At 33.7% G+C, this 22,133-nt stretch overlaps 3 protein-coding genes across 4 annotated transcripts in view; 1 reads left to right on the plus strand and 2 right to left on the minus strand.

Annotated features, from left to right (window-relative positions):
* LOC141378555 (uncharacterized) overlaps positions 1-22,133 on the plus strand; it is an 876,076-nt gene that overhangs the window by 602,531 nt on the left and 251,412 nt on the right. The window lies entirely within an intron of this gene.
* Positions 1-22,133, minus strand: part of abhd12 (abhydrolase domain containing 12, lysophospholipase) — a 107,182-nt gene that overhangs the window by 3,127 nt on the left and 81,922 nt on the right. Inside the window, 8 exon segments of the mRNA NM_001076597.1 lie at positions 1,059-1,141; positions 1,233-1,312; positions 4,282-4,319; positions 4,461-4,590; positions 4,687-4,732; positions 5,196-5,226; positions 5,526-5,645; positions 8,391-8,496. Coding sequence (NP_001070065.1) covers positions 1,059-1,141; positions 1,233-1,312; positions 4,282-4,319; positions 4,461-4,590; positions 4,687-4,732; positions 5,196-5,226; positions 5,526-5,645; positions 8,391-8,496 — 634 coding nt within the window.
* LOC147833067 (uncharacterized) lies at positions 15,447-20,158 on the minus strand. 2 transcript variants are annotated; one of them, XM_087290358.1, is made up of 5 exons: positions 17,348-18,800; positions 16,246-16,325; positions 15,906-16,131; positions 15,771-15,833; positions 15,447-15,678 (listed from the first exon to the last, which is right to left on the minus strand). In XM_087290358.1, the coding sequence occupies exons 2-5, from the start codon at positions 16,321-16,323 to the stop codon at positions 15,635-15,637; spliced, it is 411 nt and encodes a 136-aa protein (XP_087146484.1). In that variant the 5' UTR covers positions 16,324-16,325; positions 17,348-18,800; the 3' UTR covers positions 15,447-15,634. The 2 variants fall into 2 exon arrangements, with proteins under 2 accessions (XP_087146484.1, XP_087146483.1); XM_087290357.1 differs by having other exon boundaries at positions 16,246-20,158.

Raw genomic sequence — 22,133 nt, forward strand, 5'->3', positions numbered from 1 at the left:
AACTGGTTTGGAACATGTCAATGGTGAGTAATTGATGGCAGAATTTAAATTTCTGGGTGAACAATCTTTTCAATTCTACACCATTGTTTCAATTCTCCTAAAATGCTCTGTTGACTTCCTTGTTCTATAAAGCCTCTCCCTCAAAAATATACAATGTGCTCTCATTGGCTAGTATTACCCAATATATTCGAATTAGTCAACCACCTAGTGAATTTTCAAGAAAACATCATAATCATGGGTGGGATTTATGAAAATTTTACAATTCATGAGGTCAAAAACCCAGGAAAATTTTAATTTAGGCTTAGGTAGTCATTTGTTGTTGGCCTTAAAATATGAATTTATAAAACAAAAAAAAACCTCCTTTTACATTAAAACTGCAGTGTTGTAACTTTGCTGCCAACCTAATTTCACCAAGTAGGACATGGTCCTAAAATGTTCTAGATCTGATCAGCCAATCAGAATTAAGGGATAGGTTTACTCTTAATGTTCAGTTTAGGCTTACGGTTAGGTTTACATAGTTCTATGTGTGTTTTCCAACTATTATTCCCCTCGATTTTGGGAATCATTTACAGTTATGGTTGGGTTCAGGAGTAGAGAATATGCATGTTTATGCAAAAATTATGCTCCAGAATTACAGATATTAATCCAGGATCGCATCGTACTTGGCAAACTTTGCAGAGGCTGTTTAATCTCAAACAGATTACATTACATGCTAATTGAATAGACAAAAAAATCATCATCAAGTACTCATCTGGAGGTAATGTAATGAATTTTGTGATAACTCCATCTGTGACTTGAAAAACAATGCTCGCATCAATCTAAATACTGAAGACATTTATATATGCACACAATGTCTGTTTCCACAACAAGCTCTCAGAGGAAGATGAATCTCCTCCAGCATGTGAAAACACCACAGATGATCATTTCAACAGCTGTGTGAACACTGTGCTGCATAAACACTAACACTGACTGCACAGGTGGACACACAGAGCAAACAAACAATCCCTTAATGCAAACTTACATAGTAATAGATGAAATATAAGACCAAAAGAACCTACTTCTCATCACTGGCAAATCGGATGTCGTTTGCACTTATAGCATCCAGGAAGAACCAGTCAAATCCCGGTAAATATCTGTAAACCTGTTCACAATGACACATATGAATGCTCAAGGTCAGATGTGTTTCTGTAATGCGTGATGAAGGGAGTGTGAAAGGGGACTGGTATTCTGACCATGGAGAAGGGATGGCTCTTGGCTTCCTCTCTGATGTTTGTAAAGGGTGACTCTAAAATCAGGGCGTCTGGAGGCGTTCCTGCGAACACAGAGGAAGAGAAACACAATCATTCCTTCATCGGAATGGCTCAAATACAGCCTTACATAAGTCGTAGTCTTAAGTGTTAGACTTGCTTGGTAATTACATCAGTTCACTTTAATCCAGTGCTTGTCTATTTCTGAAACATCAGCACTGAGTTGTGGCTTTCTTTAGTTCAAACAAAAAACTGTGATGTTGTCAATCAGGATAATTTGCGATAATTGTATAATAAAATAAAAACTATAGTAAAAATTGTTACAAAAAGAAGTGTTCTGAATTCATAAACTAAAATCACTTACATCATAAGGAATAAATAAGGGAGTGTTCTTTTAGTGTTTCTTTAATATTGTATCATTTATCTACAACATTATCTACACGCATTTTTAATGTTTTGGACTGTCTGAATTTTATTGTATCAGTTGATGAGGATATAAATAAGTGAATGATAATAATTCAAATTTTATTTTCCTGTACAATGGGGATTATGAATTTACAGGTGGAGGAAATATTCCTTATGTTAGCTATATTGAAATTAATATGTGCTTGTTTTTAACTATTGAGTAGTCGTCTAACTAATGACCTAATGTGATTGACTGTGGAATAAGAGGGTGGAGTGAAAAGCACTTAGGAAGGCATTGTGCTGAAACGTCTGTGTTTTTTATCTCCTAAAAATGTCAATTAAAGCTAAATAAAGTAATTATTTAACAAGTTTGAATGCTGGCCTTCTGAATGATAATTGTATAATTGTAATTTATAAATAATTTCATACTGCTAATTACAACATGATAATATAATGATATAATATAGATTACATTATGATTTGGTGCTTTGTTTGTGCTGCTGTATTTTTTATATGTGGAAACTGATTCTTTTTAGGTTTTTTTTTAATGAAGATCAGCATCCTAAAATACAATTTTTGTAATGTTATAAACTTAGTATCTCACTTAAAACTCTCTGACTTTCACTGACTATAAATCTGAGTTTAGTGTTATAATGAACAGAAAAACAGGCCACTGTTGTGCGTTGCATGATTTCAAAATGATGTAAGCTTGATTATCATTTTGTAGAACTCTAATAGCCACTGTAAGATTAACAATGGATGATTATTATCAATCATTATTATGAAAGAAATCTGAGGTATTTACAGTTTGTGTGGTGTGAAGGGTTCTCTCATATTTGATAGCTTGATGGTATAAAAAGCAATTCAATCCATCATTTCTATAGCGCTTTTACAAAGTAGATTGTGTCACTGCAGCTTAACATAGAAGTTCTAATAAATTGAAACTGTGTAAGTCTAGTTTGAAGTTGAAGTTCAGTTCAGTGTGGTTTAATTGTCACTGCTGAAATCAATGCAGTAAAACATATAGCATAGAAATATAACAACCAATAGTCCGGACTGCTGAACAAATCACTGGCACTACCTTTCCTACACTTTAAGCGCTTCAGAGCACCAAGCACAAAAACAACCAGACACAAGAAAAGTTTCTTTCCTCAGACCAGCTATCTCATGAACAGTTAACTATTCCCCTACTGTGCAATAAATATGTGCAATACTTTCTCATACGCACTTGTACACAGCACCTTACATCAACATACAATGCAATACTTTCTACATTCGCATTTGTACACAGCACCTTATGACCTGTATATTTATAACAAATCTGTACATAAAACTCAACATCCAGATTTCTGGACTAACTGCATCTCTGTTTAATGTTTATCATGTTTTATTTTTTTTTCTCATATTTATTTTTTGTTGTCACTTATCACTTTATGTACACTGGGAGCTTCTGTAGCCAAAACAAATTCCTTGTGTGTGTGAAGCACACTTGGCAATAAAACTGATTCTGATATTAAATTTTGAGAAATTGAAACTAAAATTTAAAGTAACAAAGAAAAAATCTGACATTCCATGACTTGGACAAAAGAACTACAGCTTTTTACTATTCCACTTTTAATGTCTGGAATAGTACTTCTGAAATTCCATATTCCAGAAACTGCATGGCCTGTGGGATCCTTGTATAAATGTCTTTACATTTACTATTTATTCAATTATTGATTCATAGTGAACAAGAGTATTGACTTGTATGTAGTGGTTAATTCTTATGAATTTGTACGATCTCATTTGTACAATTTAGTACGATTTTCGCATCTCCCAATGAAGGTTAGGTTAAGGAGTGTAGTCTGGTGCCATACCTTCTGTTAAAAATCCTACAATTCTGTATGACTGAATTCGAATGAATTCATACAAATTGGCCACTAAACTGACAAAATGTAAAATAGTTACGTTTCCATGTGAGATCAGGCTGCATCTTTTATGATTTCATTCATTTCAATAACTCACATAAGTTTTGTAATTCACACTTTGGGATTTTCCATGACTGAGCCTACTGATTATTTAGTCAACAAGAAGGTCATGCTGGTTGGCTCAGTGGTTAGCACTGTTGCCTCACAGCATGAACATTCGAGAATGGTCTGTGTGGAGTTTGCATGTTCTCCCCGTGATGGTGTGAGTTTCCCCCACAGTCCAAAAACATGCGCTATAGGTGAATTGAATAAGTGAACTAAATTGGCTGTAGTGTATGTGTGTGAATGAGTGTGTATGGATGTTTCCCAGTATGGGGTTGCAGCTGGAAGGGCATTTGCTGTATAAAAACATATGCTGAATATGTTGGCAGTTCATTTCTGAGTTGGGACCCCTGATGAATAAAGGGACTAAGCCAAAAAAGAATGTTTTGCATTGTCATGCTTTGCTTCTGGGGCTTAGTTCATGAATAATTATTAAGACACAGCATTTATCCAATTATTCAAAGTGACTGCTGGGAATGTTGGGTAAATAGGTGCTGGTCATTAAATAATACAGGTTCATTCTGTTGTAACCAGTTTAACATGACTGGCTCATATTTGTTTTCAGTTGCAATGTTCCTGCCCAAAAGGACACACAAATGCACAAACACATGTTCACGTACCCCTGTCACACAGCCGTCTCACAAGGTTAGTGGCCACTCTGGAAAAACAGGAACGTACAGCATCAGCAGCAGCTCAAGAACACCAGAGTGGCTTACACAATCAGAGCCTTTATGTCAAAATTTTTCTCCAAGAACTAGAAATTCTGCATGTAGAGAAATCAAAGGAAAGTTGATGTCACCCTGTGCCGAGCGAGTGACCCCAAATGTACAGCGGCTTCGGTCCAATCCGCTGTTTTATCCACTGGTAGAGGAACAGAGCGTCTGATGTCATGCCTCTCTCTGAAGGACTGCCCTCAGAGTCTCCCCAACCTGCAGAAACAAACAAATCCATGCTTCACTAGGCACAGGGAATGGGATTCTTACTTGCATTAAACAACAATGCATTAAAAATGAAACCCAACATACCTCTATAATCAAACGTGACTACATGGTAGCCTAATGAACTGAGAACCTGCAGAGACAAGCAGAGAAAATGTCAGACATTGCTTTAATAGACTTATTAAAATCTGTCACATTACAGGCACTTTTTTAAGATAATTCATTTGTTTCTACTTTTTGTTTTTGTTTCCTAATGGTGTAGTTCACCCCCCTAAAAAAGTATTCACTAATTGTCCGCCCAAACGTAGTTTCCAAATGTTCATGAATTTCTTTCTTCTGTTGAACACAAAAGAAGATTATTTTGAAGGAAGCTGAAAACATGTAACCATTGACTTGCATGGTATTTGTTTTTCCTAATATGAATATCAATGGTTGCAGGTTTTTGGCTATCTTCAAAATATTTTCTTTAGTGTTCAACAGAAGAAAAGACAAACCGGTCTGAAACAAGGCCGAGTAAAAAATGACAGAATTTTTAGTTTTGGGTGAACTATTCCTTAAACTGTAGTATAAACTCATGCAATTGTTGTTTATTTTACCTTATAAAGCTGTACTCTGTGATCTCCTCCTCTGAAACAAACACACACAGACACATTAAGTAAATTCACCAAAAAAAACTGTGTAACAGAATCTTTAAAAAGCTGAACTCACTACATGACTTCTCAAACCTACTGTGCATAGGACGCAAAAAGACTTTTAAAACATTCTAAGTAAAGGTATGAAAAATATATGCCTTATTTGTAGAAGACTTGTGAAGTAAAACATGAACCATTTGTTTTCTATAACCTCCAGCTGTTGCGGAAATGGTTGTGTCCTGTGTAAACACAGTGTTAGTTGGCTTTATTAAGATCAGATGAGTGTTTGTGTACCTCGTCCCAGCATTGCCGTGGAGGTACAGGATGACTGGGTGACTGGACTGGAAGCTTTTCTCATACCATTCAGCATCTTTAGCCTGAGCCTCCCTCCACATACCTGCTGGTACTGTGTGCCTGAGAGAGATGGACAATGATGGAGCGATGACAGATTATACAAAAGAGATGTGCAGCTGCTACAACACTGCTTCCTACATATGAAATGGAGAAATGAAGAACAATAGTTATGCACTAATGTTTAAAAGAGTACAATTAACAATTACAATTTGTCAAATATTTTTGTATAAAAAAGCTTACTGAGGCTGCAATTATTTAAACAACACAGTAAACAGTATAAAATACTGCTCACAATATCAAGTAACTGCTCCATTGTACATTTAATTTTTGAAATGTTACTATGATTTGTATTTTAATAGTTTTCAGTGTCTCATGATCCTTCAGAAATCTTGCTAATACAATAATCAAGAAATATTTCAATATCATTGATGCCGAAAACAGTTTTGGTGTGTTTATTTTGTATAAATCATGTTTCTGTCATAAACACTCTCGAGATTTAGTATGGTAATGAATATTTATATGGCAATGTTGATGTATTTGGTCTTGGCGGTATAGATTTGCTATGTTGTTGCTTTGATTATTATGGCAGAGCAAGTTCTGAGACCTGCTACTGCCATTATATACAGAAACATGCCATCTGAGAATCTTACATGCTGCTGCTGCAAACATAATCTACATGTAACTCCCATAGCAGATGTAAACACAAGTGGAGCTGGGTTGGGGGAAGGTCTACGAAAACGCGGCAAAGCTTAAACAGTGTAGAGTGATGCTGAACTTTTAAACTGATTAAGAGCTACCTCATTGGCTGCAGAGGTGACAGTAACCGATCTCCTTTCACTTTATTTATAGAAAAATATTTCCTTTGATGAACAAAGTTTAAAAGAACAGCATTTGAAAGAAAAATGTAGTAATTTAAATGAAGTAATCCTTAGTATAAATTATTTAAATTAACTTTAGATTAATATAATGCCTCCTTGCTGAATTTATTTGTAATTTACTTTTCTTCTTATTTTTATTTTTTTAACAAAATGCCAGCTTCTATGTCATTTAAAATTAAGATGAGAATCTGTTTTAATTATTCTCAAACTTAAAACTATTAAATGTGTTTTTTTTCTCCCTAAAATCATAAGACTTAAGTCTGAATGTACGTTGATTGAACTTCTACAAACACATTAAGAGAATAAGATGGTCAGAATATTACAGCCTAATAAAATATATTTAATAAAGAGCAAGTCTTGACATGATCAATGCTTACATTTTTTAAAGCAATTTTTAAGCACTTATCCCATTCTGATCACCATTTATATTTATGTATATATTCATGTATGTATATATACATAAATGCAGTTTTCTGAAATACTGAAGAGGATGTTTTTGCTTTAAAACGCTGCTGCTCCATGTCAGTGTGGATGGGGGAACACTGAGACATCTGAAAATGGAGGCAGGGCTGCAGGCATTCACCCATCTGATTGGGGCCTTTTCCTTATTATTATAAGGTAGAATAAACAAAGTTGAGTCTTGTATCCTTTCTTTGTAAGTTCAGACTTCGCAAGTTTGATATGGAAAACAAACTCCCGAGAACACGTCGGTTAAATCTTTAAAGGGAACAGTCTACTTTATAACCTTATTCACATCACCATGGCGATGCTGTTTCACTTCCTTAACAATGAAATGATTAAAGGAACTGCATATTTTAATTTTGATATTAGCAACTTAACAGACACCAAAAATGTTGAGGCATTGTGTAGCTACATATTTTTTGACTGTCATCTTCACTGTATGCATATTTATTGCAAAACAAAGCCTATAACATAACATTTTCACTTAAAATAAGAAACGTACCCTTTCTTTTGCTGAATATCAGTTTTTTTATTCAATAATGGCCATTATAAATATACAACGTACAACAATTTTATACATTATAGAAAAAAAAGGCAAGCAATCAGTCAATATGCAAAATCAGTGTCCGCGGTTACATTAATTAATATATTAACTCAGCCAAAATATGTTAATTGAGAACAAGTAAAAGATTCAAAAGACCAAAGTTGTGAAATTTGTTGTTAGATATAGACAAGATGAATTAAATATGACGTTTAACAAAAATAGTTAGATCCAGCGGTAGATCCTTGATGAGCAGTCCGACGTGCACAGCTCTCATCGCTGCAGTGCACGCCAGAGTGTGTGTGTGTGTGTGTGTGTGTGGTCACGTGATGTGCGTTTTCAGTGGTGTAGTGTGGACCAAGATCTGTTTGGAAATGCTAGGTGAAACGCCAGTGTGGACGCAAATCATTTTCATTCTAAAACGCCGTTTTAAAACTAAAACGTATTAGTGTAAACAGGGCCTCAGATATATTGTCAGAATATAGTCATGAATAAAAAGGCTGAATAAAAGTATAAATAAAAGTATAACTTTTGAACAATAACATACTCTTTCAGGACTCAATAGTTCTTGCCCAAATTATGATCAAAGGCTTTGCTGTTTAATATTGAATCTGACAGTGCATGGACAGCTTTATTTATGCAGGTAAAAAACTCCAGCATCAGCACTATAAAGCTCATATGGCTCTTTGCAGTGTTACTCTGTGAAAGTCAAACCCAATGGCCAGCAGCCACGAGCCCGTGCAGTCGCTCTGTCACTATGCATTTAAACACTCTGTGCCACAGGCTGGGTTTCAATAAGAGCGGGAGATTTTCCACGCCCTTCCCAAAGACAGCTGTGGCCACAGGGCAGATAGAGAGGGACAGAAACTGTAGGCTTAAGAGGACAGATAGAAAGGCCATGCTGTGTCTGTATGTGTTTCTTACCACACTCCAATGTTGATTCCTTCCTCTGGCTGCAGGTAGAAGTTGTGAGTGTGATTCATACCCTGATCCTGCGGTCTTTTCAAATCTATAAAATACGGTACCCGCACTAAAAGAGAGAGAGATAGAGAGAGAGAGACAGAGGAAAACTGATAAACATGAAGCTGAATTCCTAAATTAAACAGGGTATTATAAGAAAAACTAAAGCAGGTCAGGATTTTATTGAAGGGAATCTTGATCGAAGTGAATATGATATTGAAACGTATTTATTAATACCAGCATGGAATCATTAGCCAGACATGGATTTATATTTAAAGATGATAAAGTTATTTATTACTTTTCATTTCGGCTTAGTCCCTTTATTAATCTGGGATCACCACAGCGGAATGTACCGCTAACTTATTCAGCATATGCTTTACAATATGATTTACAATTTAGCTTACCCAATTCACCTATAGCGCATGTCTTTGGACTTGTGGGGGAAACCCTAGCACCCAAAGGAAACGCACGCCAATACGAGAAGAACATGCAAACTCCACACAGAAATGCCAACTGACCCAGTCGAGGCTCAAACCAGTGAACTTTTTGCTGTGAGGTGATTCCACTGTGAGACCAATGGTAAAAGTTATTGTATTTTTATTCGATACTAATAGGAATAGTTTTAGTTTTAGTTTTCATAGTTTTATATTATTTTATTTTACTAAACAATTATGAATGATTGGAATGTTAACAGAGGTAAATAGGGTGTAAAATATGCACATCCAGTCAATTGTAACAAACACAATGTACCCATTTTGACAGATTTCCATTTACACAAAAAAAAAAATGCTGCATTGATGATGATGATGATGATAATAATAAACATTAAACTAAAAATCTGCAAATGATGTGACAGTTTAAGGTGTTTTAAAACACTTTTCCCCTGATAGTAAAAACTTTGGTGCAAGTCTTAAATTATCTATATCCAGCATCATATATAAATGTTAAACAATTGTTTACAGGGACAGTTGTTAAAGGGCACCTAAGATGGACTTTTGTAAGCTGTTTGGACAAAACTGACTGCAAGTATAGTGTGTCCACTGTTATATTGGAGTGATATAAACCCAACAAGTCTCATTTTTTTTAAATTTACTGATGTTGAAATAGGACCCAAATTCCAGTGATTTTGAGGCCCACCACAACATGATATAGGAGTGCAGTTTTCCCTACCCACCAAATGGATTGGCATGTGCCATGTTTCTATATCAACATGTATACACATGTCCACAGAACATTTCCTTTGCAAGTAAATAGGGAAAAAATATGTTACAACTCTCTGTGATTTTTCTATTTAAAACTTTTTTAAAGAGATCATGTTTGTAATAAAGACAGTAAAAATCATTGTAACTCTTAAAAGCTATTATCACCACGGCCGCATAGTGTGTGTGTGTGTGTGAGTTTACTGAATTTGTGTGAGACTCATCCTTTCAGAAATGAAAACTTGAATAAACTCCACCACAAATAAATGAAATAAACTTTTGATATTTGGTATTTTTGATTTATGAGCTGTATTTCACCTTTATCTGTGTCTATCACTGACTGCTGTTTATCTGACAATAAATGATGAGAAGCAGACATGCATGTGGGAATGGTAGGTAGGAAGCAGCAGCTTATTTGCATTTAAAGCCAGAGGCTACAAAAACAGCCACAATGTTCTCAGACATCGAATGGACATACTCTGGGGGCCTTAATAAATTATCTGATGGGTATTTTGAGCTTTACAGACACTTTCTGGAGACACCTTACCCAAGGCTTACCTTACATCTTGTAAAAGGGGTAAAATAGGTGCTCTTTAAAAAAAAATACTATGGTTTACTAAAATATATTAAGCAGCACATATGTTTCTTTAACACTGATAATAACAAGAAATTGTACTTGAGCATCAAATCAGCAAATCTTTTTAACACTGATAACTGATATAAAGCCTGCAAACAATTTAGCTCTGATGTTGCAGCATCAAATGTCATTTTAAAATATATGAAAATTGAAAATGATTATTACATTTTTTTCAACATATGACTAACATTTTTACTCTATTTTGATCAAATAAATACAACATTGGTGAGCAAGAGAGACTCCTTTTTGTGAACATAAATTACAGTTAAAACAGTGGTAATGGTACAGTTGCAAAAGCAGGTTGTAATTCAACTGTGACTCTAAATTCTATTTTAAACACAGTGTATTTCTGCAAACACCAAATAGCATGAGCTCTTTAGATTTAGAAGTAATTATCAACACACTATTAAACAGAGTTTCTGCAGGTTTCTTCAAGTCAAATGTAATACTTTTTAGGATAATTTTTAAGACCAATATAACTGAAATTTGACATATACAGGACTAAGCACTAAGATTTTTTTTAATGGCCTGGTTACTTCTGTAAATAGTTTTTGTATTAATGGAAGATAATGTAAAGGGATGCATTACAATTGTATTTTTTTTAATATAAACAAAAAAAGTTTTAACATTGATTGTTGGTGATTGGGTGTAAGCCCGATAGGCTAGCTTTACTTGGACATAGGAAAATTAAGACCGGTTAGAAATGATTTAAGACTTAGAGCACTATATTTCAGTAAATTAAAATACTTTTAAAGACCCTGCTGACACCCTATTAAATTCAGATATATTTTAATTTAATAAATCTTTAATAAACATGATCATGCTGGTGATCATCTTTCATTTTTGAGTGAACTACCCCTTTAAATTTTCCATTTGAGAACTGAAAGTGTGCCGCAAGTTTTCCCAGTAGACTGATGACTTGACTATGTTCACCGACCTAAGTCACAGATTCCTCTCAGAGTCAAGCAGACACAGGGATGCTTACAGTCACACTTTTTGATAAACATTCAGTCCACTTTTAGCTCAGACTGCATACAGAAGCAAGAAAAAGTGTGTAGAAACGCATCAGCTGACAGCAAGCGGTGAGACACTGCTGACAAAAGATAATGCCAATGCTAACATCAGCCCAAAACACCACAGAACATCAATGATATCAGAAATATTAAACTACTATGAGACAACATGGGAAAATCTGATAAGACAGAGAGACATCTGTGAGGGGTTGTTAAAGTGAGTGGCGAACAGAAGGGTCATTTATCTGGACTGATGGATAAATGAAGGCTTTGTTTGGTCGTTACGTGAAAAGGCTAACTATGAAGGCAAACTACAATTCTTTATAAAATTATAATGTTTAAATGTCTTTTTAATGCCATGATGTCCAGCAGAGTCAGTGTGTTGGAAATCATTTAACAAAAAAGTGGAAAAAACTAAAAGTGTGGTTCAAAAGTCACTGACATTTTTTTAGAAAAAAATAATTTTATAGGAATATAATCCCTGATTTAGTATGAATGCATTAAAGGCGACCTATCATGCCCCTTTTTACCAGATGTAAAATAAGTCTCTGATGTCCCCAAAGTGTGTGAAGCTTTAACTCAAAATACCCCATGGATCATCATTTTTAGAGCTTGTTAAAAAGTTTTTGACTCTTCTAAAGCATAAAAATACCATATTAAAGCTGCGAGCAGCGATGATAGGGACCTCGCACCCGGGCTCACCGCCGCCTGTTGACCTCAGGATGACAAGAGAACAGCGAACAATATTAATTTAAGCCGATTTATATAAAGAACCTGAGAAAAACACACAATCATGCCAAACTTTCTCTTGTCAGCAGGTAGCGCTATGACTGTGAATCAAGATTTGCATGTAGATGCCTTCAGTAGAGGAATCTTATCAACCATGTTAATTTTCAGCCAGATCGGACATTGTTTGGCTGAGTTATATGTAATTTCCTGTTGCCAGCAGGTGGCGCTATGACTGTGACTCGATATTGGCATGTAGATGTCTTCAGGAGAGGATTTTAATCAACCATGTAAAGTTTCAGGCAGATCAGAGATTGTGTGGCTGAGTTATAGGCCAAAATACCTTCTGCCAGCAGGTGGCGCTATGATAGACTCAATATTGTTATGTGGATGTGTTCAGGAGAGGAATATGATCAACCTGGTGAAGTTTCAGGCAGATCGGACATTGTGTGGTTGAGTTATAAGCATTTCCTGTTCCATGGCGAAGCGTTGAGGTTTGTCATGCCGCCACGGACACGCGCTTCTGCAAAATCTCTAGATCTTTACAATATATCATCGCTAGAGCTTTCAAATAACATCACTCAAATTTGGTGCTGATATAATAAAGTTTGCGGAAGGAGTATATTACAATGTAAAACATGTCATTTCCTGTGGCCAGCAGGTGGCGCTATAACTCTATCTGGATATCAGCATATAAACGAGTTCAGGTCATGACTGTTATTAAATGTGTGAATTTTGAGGCAGATCGGATAATGCATGCCTGAGTTATAACGACTTCCTGTTTTGTGGCAAATCGTCAAAGTTTGCGAGGCCGCCACGGACACGCCCATCGCTTTATGGAATTCACCGCGAGCATAATATGAATGACTGATGACCAGAATTAAGTTCAATCTTACCTCGATTTTGACCACGGATCTCTCTGCCTCTTAAAGGAACACTAAATAGTGTTGTATTACTATTTGTGTACTTTCGCTGAGAAATTTTGATGTAAACAGCTTTAAATGTTGTAACAAGCACGTCTGAAATGAGCCGAACTTTCTGTAGAGCAAAAACAGTCAGCAGGATCTCTCCGCCTCTTAAAGGGACAGTGCCTCTTAAAGGTGCAAAGGTGCAGTAAACTCAATTCCAAAAGGGCTCAAAAATAGTCTTCTGGCGCCATCTCGTGGACACTCTGACACGCTTTGTGTGTGAATTTTACAAATTGAATATAAAAAAAATATTTATAGGAAAACTGTTATTTATAATTACACCAAATAAATATGATAATTATTTGTAATTTCAAACACATCTTTTGGCCAAATTTGAGGATTGTATACTTTTTTATATGCCCCAAATACTCGATACAATTTTTAATTCAAAAAATTTTTAATTCAAAAACTACAAGTCTTATCGGCATGAGGACATACAGCAACCATCTCATGGGCAATAGACAGCTTTTGAACAATAAAATTTTTTAATTCAAAAAAATTTTAATTCAAAAACTACAAGTCTTATCGGCATGAGGACATACAGCGACCATCTCATGGGCAATAGACAGCTTTTGACCAAATTTTGGGCTTGTAGCATCTAAGCCCTGGGAGGAGAAGCGATTGCTTTTTTAAGTCAGAAGCCGGAATAATAATTAGAATAATAAGAATAAGTTTAAGTAGCATTACAGTATGTTGGCTTTCTCAAGCCAACATAATAAAAAGAATAATAATAATAAGAAGAAGATGTTTAAGTAGCATTACAGTTTGTTGGCTTTCTCAAGCCAACATAATTAACCATCAGGTGCTCAAACACCAACACCATCCCCAGCAGCACCAGAATCATTACAAGCATTAGCAGCACTACAATCCTCAGCATCAACAGCATCACCGTTCCCAGCATCAGCACCATCATTATCCCAATCTCCAACATCAGCAGCACCAGAACCAACCACAGAACCAATCCCAACACCAGGAATCTGCGTATCTAGAGAGAATGTTTATGTATTGCTTGAAATGTTTATGGATTTACCTTTGTTTAAGGTGTTTATAAGCAGCACTTAATTAATTACATTGTTGTTGGAACTTCTATATTGCAAACAGGACTCAGCAGTGATGAAAAATATTTTGCTGGCCTGTAAGTGGATGGAGAACCAACACCACTTTCCTGTGAAGATTCAACTGCCAAAGATCTTAAGGATAGAGGAGGAAGATGCCTTGTTGGCTATCACAATGCAAGACTTCGTAAACACCATGTTTTATGAAGGTAAAATGGATGGAGAACAAATTATGTTTTTAGAGTAGAGGACATTGGAATTTTCTTGCAGGAAATATGCGACAAAAGAGATATCCTTGTATCTTGTTTACACAACCATCACTTGTGAATTTAGCAGTGGGGTATAATGAAAATTTAGATTTTTGTTTTGTAAAATTTAGACATATTATGTGTAAAAAGAAGTTTTATGTTGTTGAAATATATTTATCATTTTATATCTTGTTATACTATTAAACTTTTTTAAAGTGTTGTTTTGTTGAAATATATTGACATATTATTTTATGACTTTTTATCTTTTATGACATTTTATCTAGATTTAAGATTTATTTTAAGTTTAGATGGACTGGTTTCTTAGTACCATAAAAAAATATTTCAAAAGTATTTATACATATACAATTTTTACACTCCCCACAAATCTCTTGTTTACATAAGACGCTTTACAATATTAAATTTGTGCATAAATTAGTCAGTCCTAAAGCCAAATCTGGAGCTAATTTAACAAAATAACTTATGATAATTGTTCAAAAATTAGTAGCTCAAATTTATATGTTAGGGGAAAATATTAAATAATTTTTTTAAAAATAACAAAAATCAAGAGAAACAAAAATATTTACTATTTAGTTGAAATTATGTAGTCTGTGATTTTGTTTGCAATATTTTGCATGAATTTATATATATTATCTTTCCATTTCTAAATATGTTTTGTGACTAAAATATTATTTAAATAAATTTATCTGTTTAATAAATCTGTTTTGTTAAAATGCACTGATATAAATTAACCATATTTACTAAAAAAGTGGAGAAAATGTTCATTTTCAAAATGGGATGTACTCATATGCTAAGCACTCTATGTATACTTTTAAAAAAGCTTTCAAGAAATCTCATTTGGCAACATTTTAAATTAAATAGCTATAGCAAGATGCTTTTGAGTGACAGGCCATGACTAATGTTTGTTTGACATAAAGATATTTTTAAGGGGCTTATTATATGACATGTTTATTAGGCCTAAATAATCTGCTTTGACTCTAGCTAGACTAAAATAAACAGCCTAAGATTTTCTCCAGAATAAAAAACTATTAGACTATGAAATATTGTGAAAACATTCTCTGTCTTTTGTTGTTTGGAGCATCATAAAATCATATTTTGTACTTGTATTAATGAATTAAAGCTAATAAAATGTGTGCATATGAAAAACTTGAGAGTGTAAAGTGAAATTTTTTTATTTGGAAAACAATAAAAAAGTGGAAATAATAATAACAAAAAATAAATATATAAACAAAAATTGACAGTGCACAAAGTTGTAAAAAGCTAAAATATACTGTATAACTTCAATGCAAAAATAAAATATATGTGTAAAAAATTAGTTTTCAAAGTGGAAAAAAGGAAAAAAACTCAAAGATCTTCATCGTGATGAACAGGAAATGATGTGTTATCATCTGTAAAAGAAAAGGAAGCAGACATGTTTATATAGAAAAGGTTTTGATGTATTAAATGATTACATTTAAAATATTGGACAGTGCTTCACTACCTTCTGTGGTACTTGATGGCATTGGATCTGTGGGGTCTGTTTGTGTAGATGCATCTTGTACATCTAGAAAAGAAGGTTCAATTAGTATAATACAATAATTAATATAGAGAAACTATAGAAAATTTAGATAGTTACCATCATTACAAAAATCCCTGGCTGCAGCATACACATCTGCTTGTGCAAGTGCTTCCTTTAAGAGTTTTTCCTTTTCCTTAAGTTGTTGTCTTAAACCAGTTACATTTTGATTTAAGGCTTTATTCTGGTTGGTCCATTTTGTCATCATTGTCATTACTTCTTGACCGAGAGTGATGATTTGGTTAGCTGTTTCACACGGGTTCACTCTAGGATCCTGGCATTTGTACTACAGAAAGAGCAGATAAAGACATTCACAAAAAATGTAAAAATGGCAATTCTATAATAGATATATGTTAAAGAAACAAAGATATAATGAAAAAAATTATATATTAATACTTACAGCAATTAGTTGAAATCGCTCACGTATGGCTTCAGCTTCAGCATTGTGAACTTTAGGGATTTTTGATGGAGATGCCATTTCTGGAAGTAAACATTGTATTTAATGAGAATAATAAATAAACAATGATTGTAATTTGAGTGTCTTGAGTGGTCTATATGTTGTTTCATTATTATTATCTTCCTGTACTGAATTGCAGTTAACAGTATTATAAGATGATGGCACTACAAATACATTCATGCAATGCACTCACTATTTAGCCACAAAAAGCAGAGTTTCTAACATAGAACAAAGTTTTGCACAAAAAAAGGAAGAAATAAATCCTCAAAATACAGAATATGTTGACAATGCACTTTAATTATAATAAAGTTAAAGCAAATTAATAATGTTGTGCTGAATAAAAAAGTATTCTAGTGTTTTGTTTTGTTTTTTATTTGTAAATGCAGGGAAAATATATGAATGTCACATTATAATGATAATTTTGGATTACAAAGCATTGCAGAAATGGATGATTTTTTAAAATCATTATAATAATACTTTCCTTTGATTAGTGGTCATATACAATTTTGTTATACAATTTAATTTTATGTGAATGTTGCATACACATTAAAGTTTGTGTTAATACAAATAAAATATCTTTATATAAAAGGCCAGAGAAATGACTATTACAGGAGTTGTTAATAATAGCCTATGTAGTCGGCTATTTGTTAAATTACTTCATAACAACCTGAGTGCCAAACAAAAAAACTAATTATACAATATTTGTTTACCTACTGAAACTTTAACAAAGTAAATGGATAAAGATTTTTTTCTTTTGCATATAATCGATGGAATCGCCCTAAATGTGAAAATTTACATCGCAGCAAGCACAAACAATGATTTGTTTGGCGCCCGTATTTAATCCATGGTCTACGAGATCAAAAACCATAGGTTTAAGAGAAGTTAGCTTGTACTTTTGTTATAGAGTAAGTCAAAATATAGGCTATCAGTGTTTTATCTTTAAAGCATAATTGCAAGACATACTAGCAATGCATTTAACTGTGCAAAAGATTAAAACGTATTTGTTATAAATGTACAACAGTCATTAATGTAGACGTGACCTTACCTGTGAGATAAAATAGCCTGGAGAATCTATTGGAGATCTTGGTTATCTTGAGTCAGAGGTTACTGAAGAGCAGGAGAGCCAGCGTTTGTTAGGACACCAGTTCGCCAAGCCTGATTTATCCTCAACGCGTGCGGCGAATGTGACCTCACAAGTTGACGTCACAGGTTTCGCTCGACATGATTTCGGGCGGCGGAGTGAAAAATTGTTTTTGAGACTCGATCGAACAGTGCGCTCGGCGGTGCATTTGATTTGAGTTGATTATAAAACACTTTGAAGAGATTTAGTCTTAAATAGGTACGACTGAATAGACATCTTTATGATCTTTGATCGTTGGCCCACCCTGGCCCTATATAACAATATTTTTGCGATGCGTTTCTAAACCGAGAAAGCAGCATAAGATGTTACCGTGAGCTTCAAAAAACATGTTTTGGCAAGCCAGACTCATTTACAATCTTGATTAAAGTATTCTGTTTTATAAATGTTAAACAATTCAGACTGCAAAAGATTAAAGAGAAACTAATTCAGCATAGTGCGCCGGTTTCTGTGCGCATCACGCGTTTGAGCACTTTACCAAAGCACATCCCTTTAATATAATTTAACGCAGTCGTAATTCAAAGTTTGAAAAAAAAAACATTTCTGCAGCACTGAGAGGGATAATCGGAAGATGAATTGGGCCCGATTAAACATTATAGCATGTTTCTCACGGAAATAACAAATATTAAATACACTCTGTTAATGACGCACAGAAACTGACAGATCACAGGCAGTTTCAGCAGTAATGTTCATGCGAAGTACAACATCTAAAATTCTAACACGAGTGCAAACACGAGTGTTGCCATTTATGTCAAAAACATGCATATTTCGACACATATCCACGTCTTGCTTTCGCTTTGCTTTTGACGCGCGCTCTTCTCTTGACGCGCGCTGCTGTGTGTCCCTCTCCTGTATAAACAATATCAAGAGGTTAACAACTCATTTCAATAACACTGACTCGTTTAATTAAATACAAATGGCGTGTAATGTGCTGTCGATCGATGTGTTGCCTTTTTGTTTCTTTTTAAATCTCTCAAATTATCATATGCGATCTCCTATTGCTTTGTTAAAATAGTTGGGTTAAAAAAAAACCCAACATATAACCCAACTTTAGGTTATTATAGCACCTTCCCAACTATGAGTTGTTTTAAACCAATGCATTGGGTTATATAATTTAACCCAATGCACTTGGTTATTTTGATTAAATGTTATTTTTTCCATTCTGGTATTACTATTGCTATTATTACTAGTAATAGCCTACAATTAATTTTATAATTATGGCTGTGTAAAAAAATAACATATAGTTTTCAAAAATATTGAAAATGCTTTTTTTTTCCATTTTATTTTAAGTTCCAGACACTTTTGTTAAAATAAATCAAGAATCACCAACAATAAAAAAAAAAACAGAACAAAGTGAGACAGTTCTAAACTGTGCAAGCAGAAAATCATGTGTTGATGGAGCAAAATATGGAGTTCTGTGTGCTGTAGAGGTTGTCCAGCAGCTGCAGCAGGCTTCACTCACTGTCCACAATGTACAATACATTTTAACCACATCCAAACACTTCTAAAAGTCTTGAAGTATGAAACGGATATAAAAACCACGACACGTAGGTAGGCTACTTAAAAAATAAGTACAAAATTATTGCGTTATAGCTTAAATAAACTTTATAACGCAAAACAACATTACGCACATATATTAATACAGCTGTTTTGTGTCAGTTAAAACAGTTGAGTGCTAAAATTTAAATATGCCATTTGACGCCTCGGGCTTTGAAATTGTAATCTTTCTGGAGCTAGAACTCTGTCCAAAGTCATTAAACACAGAAACATTATCATAAAAGGTAATATTTAATTACTGGAACTCTTTTTTTAACACTAGAATATTCTTTCTGACATGCAGCTAATAGAAAGAGGCCTGTCTAACTGCTGTGTCCTATAATAAAGGCTTTTCAGTGGTTGAGTTTTTCACTTAAACCACACTCTGTCACTGTTGTAAGTGATTGTTGTCAGATAGCTTTAGGTTCTTTTTATTTTGCATGCAGACGAAGTTCCTTCTGCCTCAACTAACAAGCAGTGTAAGAATTTTCTGCACTTTTCCATATTTGAATATTACTCTTAGATCACAAAATCTTTTATCTACATATTTAAATTCTAAAGTAGCTGTATAAGGTCCATCTTCAAAGATAAAGTCACATGAGCATCACCTTAAGGTGAGAAATGTATATGAAAAATATGTTACACGTTGAAAGGTGCGTGTATAAAGCAGTGTACAAAATCATTCATTTTATTTCAGAAAATGAAGAAATGAACAGACCAAACTATTTGATTAAACATAGTTTTTTGACTAATTATATATTTTTATCACTCTTTCATCTGTTTTGTCTGCTTGGGTCACTGAGATTTCCTCTGGGTCAGGCTGCAGGTACGTGTCATCGTATAAGGCAGAAAAGGGTATCTTTTGTCCTCCAGCAAGTAACAATGTAGTGCCCAGTAATGATTCTATTTTATAATACAAATATAATAAAAATAAACATTGTGTGAAGCAACATTTACTTTATAGTTTTTATTTTTTGTTTTTTTTTTAATTATATTTGTGTTATACACTTAAATCATTACTTTCTGAAAATCAGCCATTTAGCCTCAACATAGTGATGAGGTGGGGTGTGTGATGAGCTGGTAAGTGGAAGCAGTAATGAGTTTAATAGTTGAAACACCAAAAGATTAAGGATAGAAAATTAAGTTGTACCTGCACACTTATACTTTGGACAAATTTTATATCATCAGTTTCCTTTAGTGACTGAAGGAGCTTTAAAATTGGCTGCAATTAATGCACACAATAGCTTTTATAAACCCTGAAAAAAATATTATATAAAAAAATGTAGGTGTGTGTGCGTGAATGTATATATAAGAACGACGTCCTACATCTTAAATTAAAGATATATTTTCCTACAAAAGACAAAGCTGCCACTTATAATATTATACAGAAAAATGTGAGGGTGCAGAAGGAGAGAAAAAACACAAGATCTGGAAGTGAGATTCGAACTCGCTCCGTCGTGCACTTCATTGTACTTTATCAACGCACTGTCCACTACGCTATTCCCGTGTTCTGAATCATCTATGTAATGATACGCAGTAATGTATGACCAAGGAACTGTACAAAAGTGTAAAAAACTGTTCAGTGCCAGGCATACTGTACAGGTGGTCCTACTGCCACATTATACAGTTGCCTAAAATGCCCTGACGCGAATACAAAGTAAGTTGCTATGGCTACTTAACATACCCAGAAGTAACCTCCGATTTTGGAACCAAAGTTGAGGTTATCTACCTACTTTCAAACTTACCCGTGTATGTCACATAACCTGCTTTCTGGAACAGCTCCCTGAACTGGCTCGAGTGTAATTGCTATCTGTTATTAAATAAATAACCAAATATAAGTTATAAATAAACCAACACAACACCGAATTTTTAACTTCACTGGTTGAGTTATTAATAAATAATCTAATAAAGATTAAAATAACTCAACAAAGCACCAAATATGTTTAACTCAACCATTGGTTTAAATAAATAAGTCAACAATTTTTAGAGTGTGGACTTTTTACCTAAGGAAAAAAACATCAAAATCCTACACAATGTCTTAAACTGTTACTGTTCACTGCTGTGTTTAACAGTAGTGCTATAAAATGTTAAAAATTCAGAATATAATAATGAATAGAATAATTTTTGATAAGTCAAGATGTTGAAGGGATCAGGTTGATGTACACACAGAGAGTGCTATGATAAAGCACGTGAAACGCCATGTGTGTGTGTCGATTAAAACATGCGAAATAAGCTCAGAAATTTTTTTTTAGGCTATAATTGATAATGTATTAGCTATCCACCATTAACAAGTGTAAGTTTGAATTTTAGGGAATAAAGAGTTTTTTTTATCATTTGTTAACTCTGTCATGGATGATTTTAGTAATGTTTAGAAATAATTCATAGCAAGAAAAATCCTAATGGATAGTTACTAAGATGAAAGTGAATTCACAGTAACAAATTAAAAATTTTCAACTTTTTTGCAAACATTGTAGTTGCTATGACTGCAAAGATCACATGATACTAATGAAATCGGGATTAAAATATTTTTAATTTTTTCCATATGTGATTAATGAAACATTCAGTTTTTCTTTAGTAATTGTAATACTATTGACAGTTAACAGTTTAAACATTTAAAATAAAATTTTGGTCAAATGAAGCAAGTTAAGCAAAATAATTACTTTTGATTGCACAATGATAAATGATAGAAAATACCCTGACTAATTTTAACATTATTTTGGGTAATATGGTTTTTGAAAATTATGAACACATTTTATAAATATTCTAAAATGTAACAATGTAATGTAACATTTTTTTAAAAGCTAAAAAAAGGATGGCTTTGGTCACTAAAAGTACCTGCAACTATAGAATCACTCATATTATTCATGGAGAGCAACATGTTGATCTGGATTTTTCTTGCAAAACTTGCCAAACATCACTTAAGCAGAAAAAACAGAGTAAATAGTTAAAGTGCAGTAATAGTTTTAAAATAACAGCTAGTTTGCTCTTATTAAAATGACTGAGAACATTTGAAAAGATAAATACATTAATTTTAAAATGATATATATTACTATATTGCCTTTAAATTATTGTTGTCTTTATATATATATATATATATATATATATATATATATATATATATATATAAAAATATATATACATATATATGCACATATAC

This window comes from Danio rerio, chromosome 17, assembly GCF_052040795.2.
Source record: "Danio rerio strain M-AB ecotype USA chromosome 17, GRCz13ab, whole genome shotgun sequence".
In the NCBI taxonomy this organism is placed as follows: domain Eukaryota; kingdom Metazoa; phylum Chordata; class Actinopteri; order Cypriniformes; family Danionidae; genus Danio; species Danio rerio.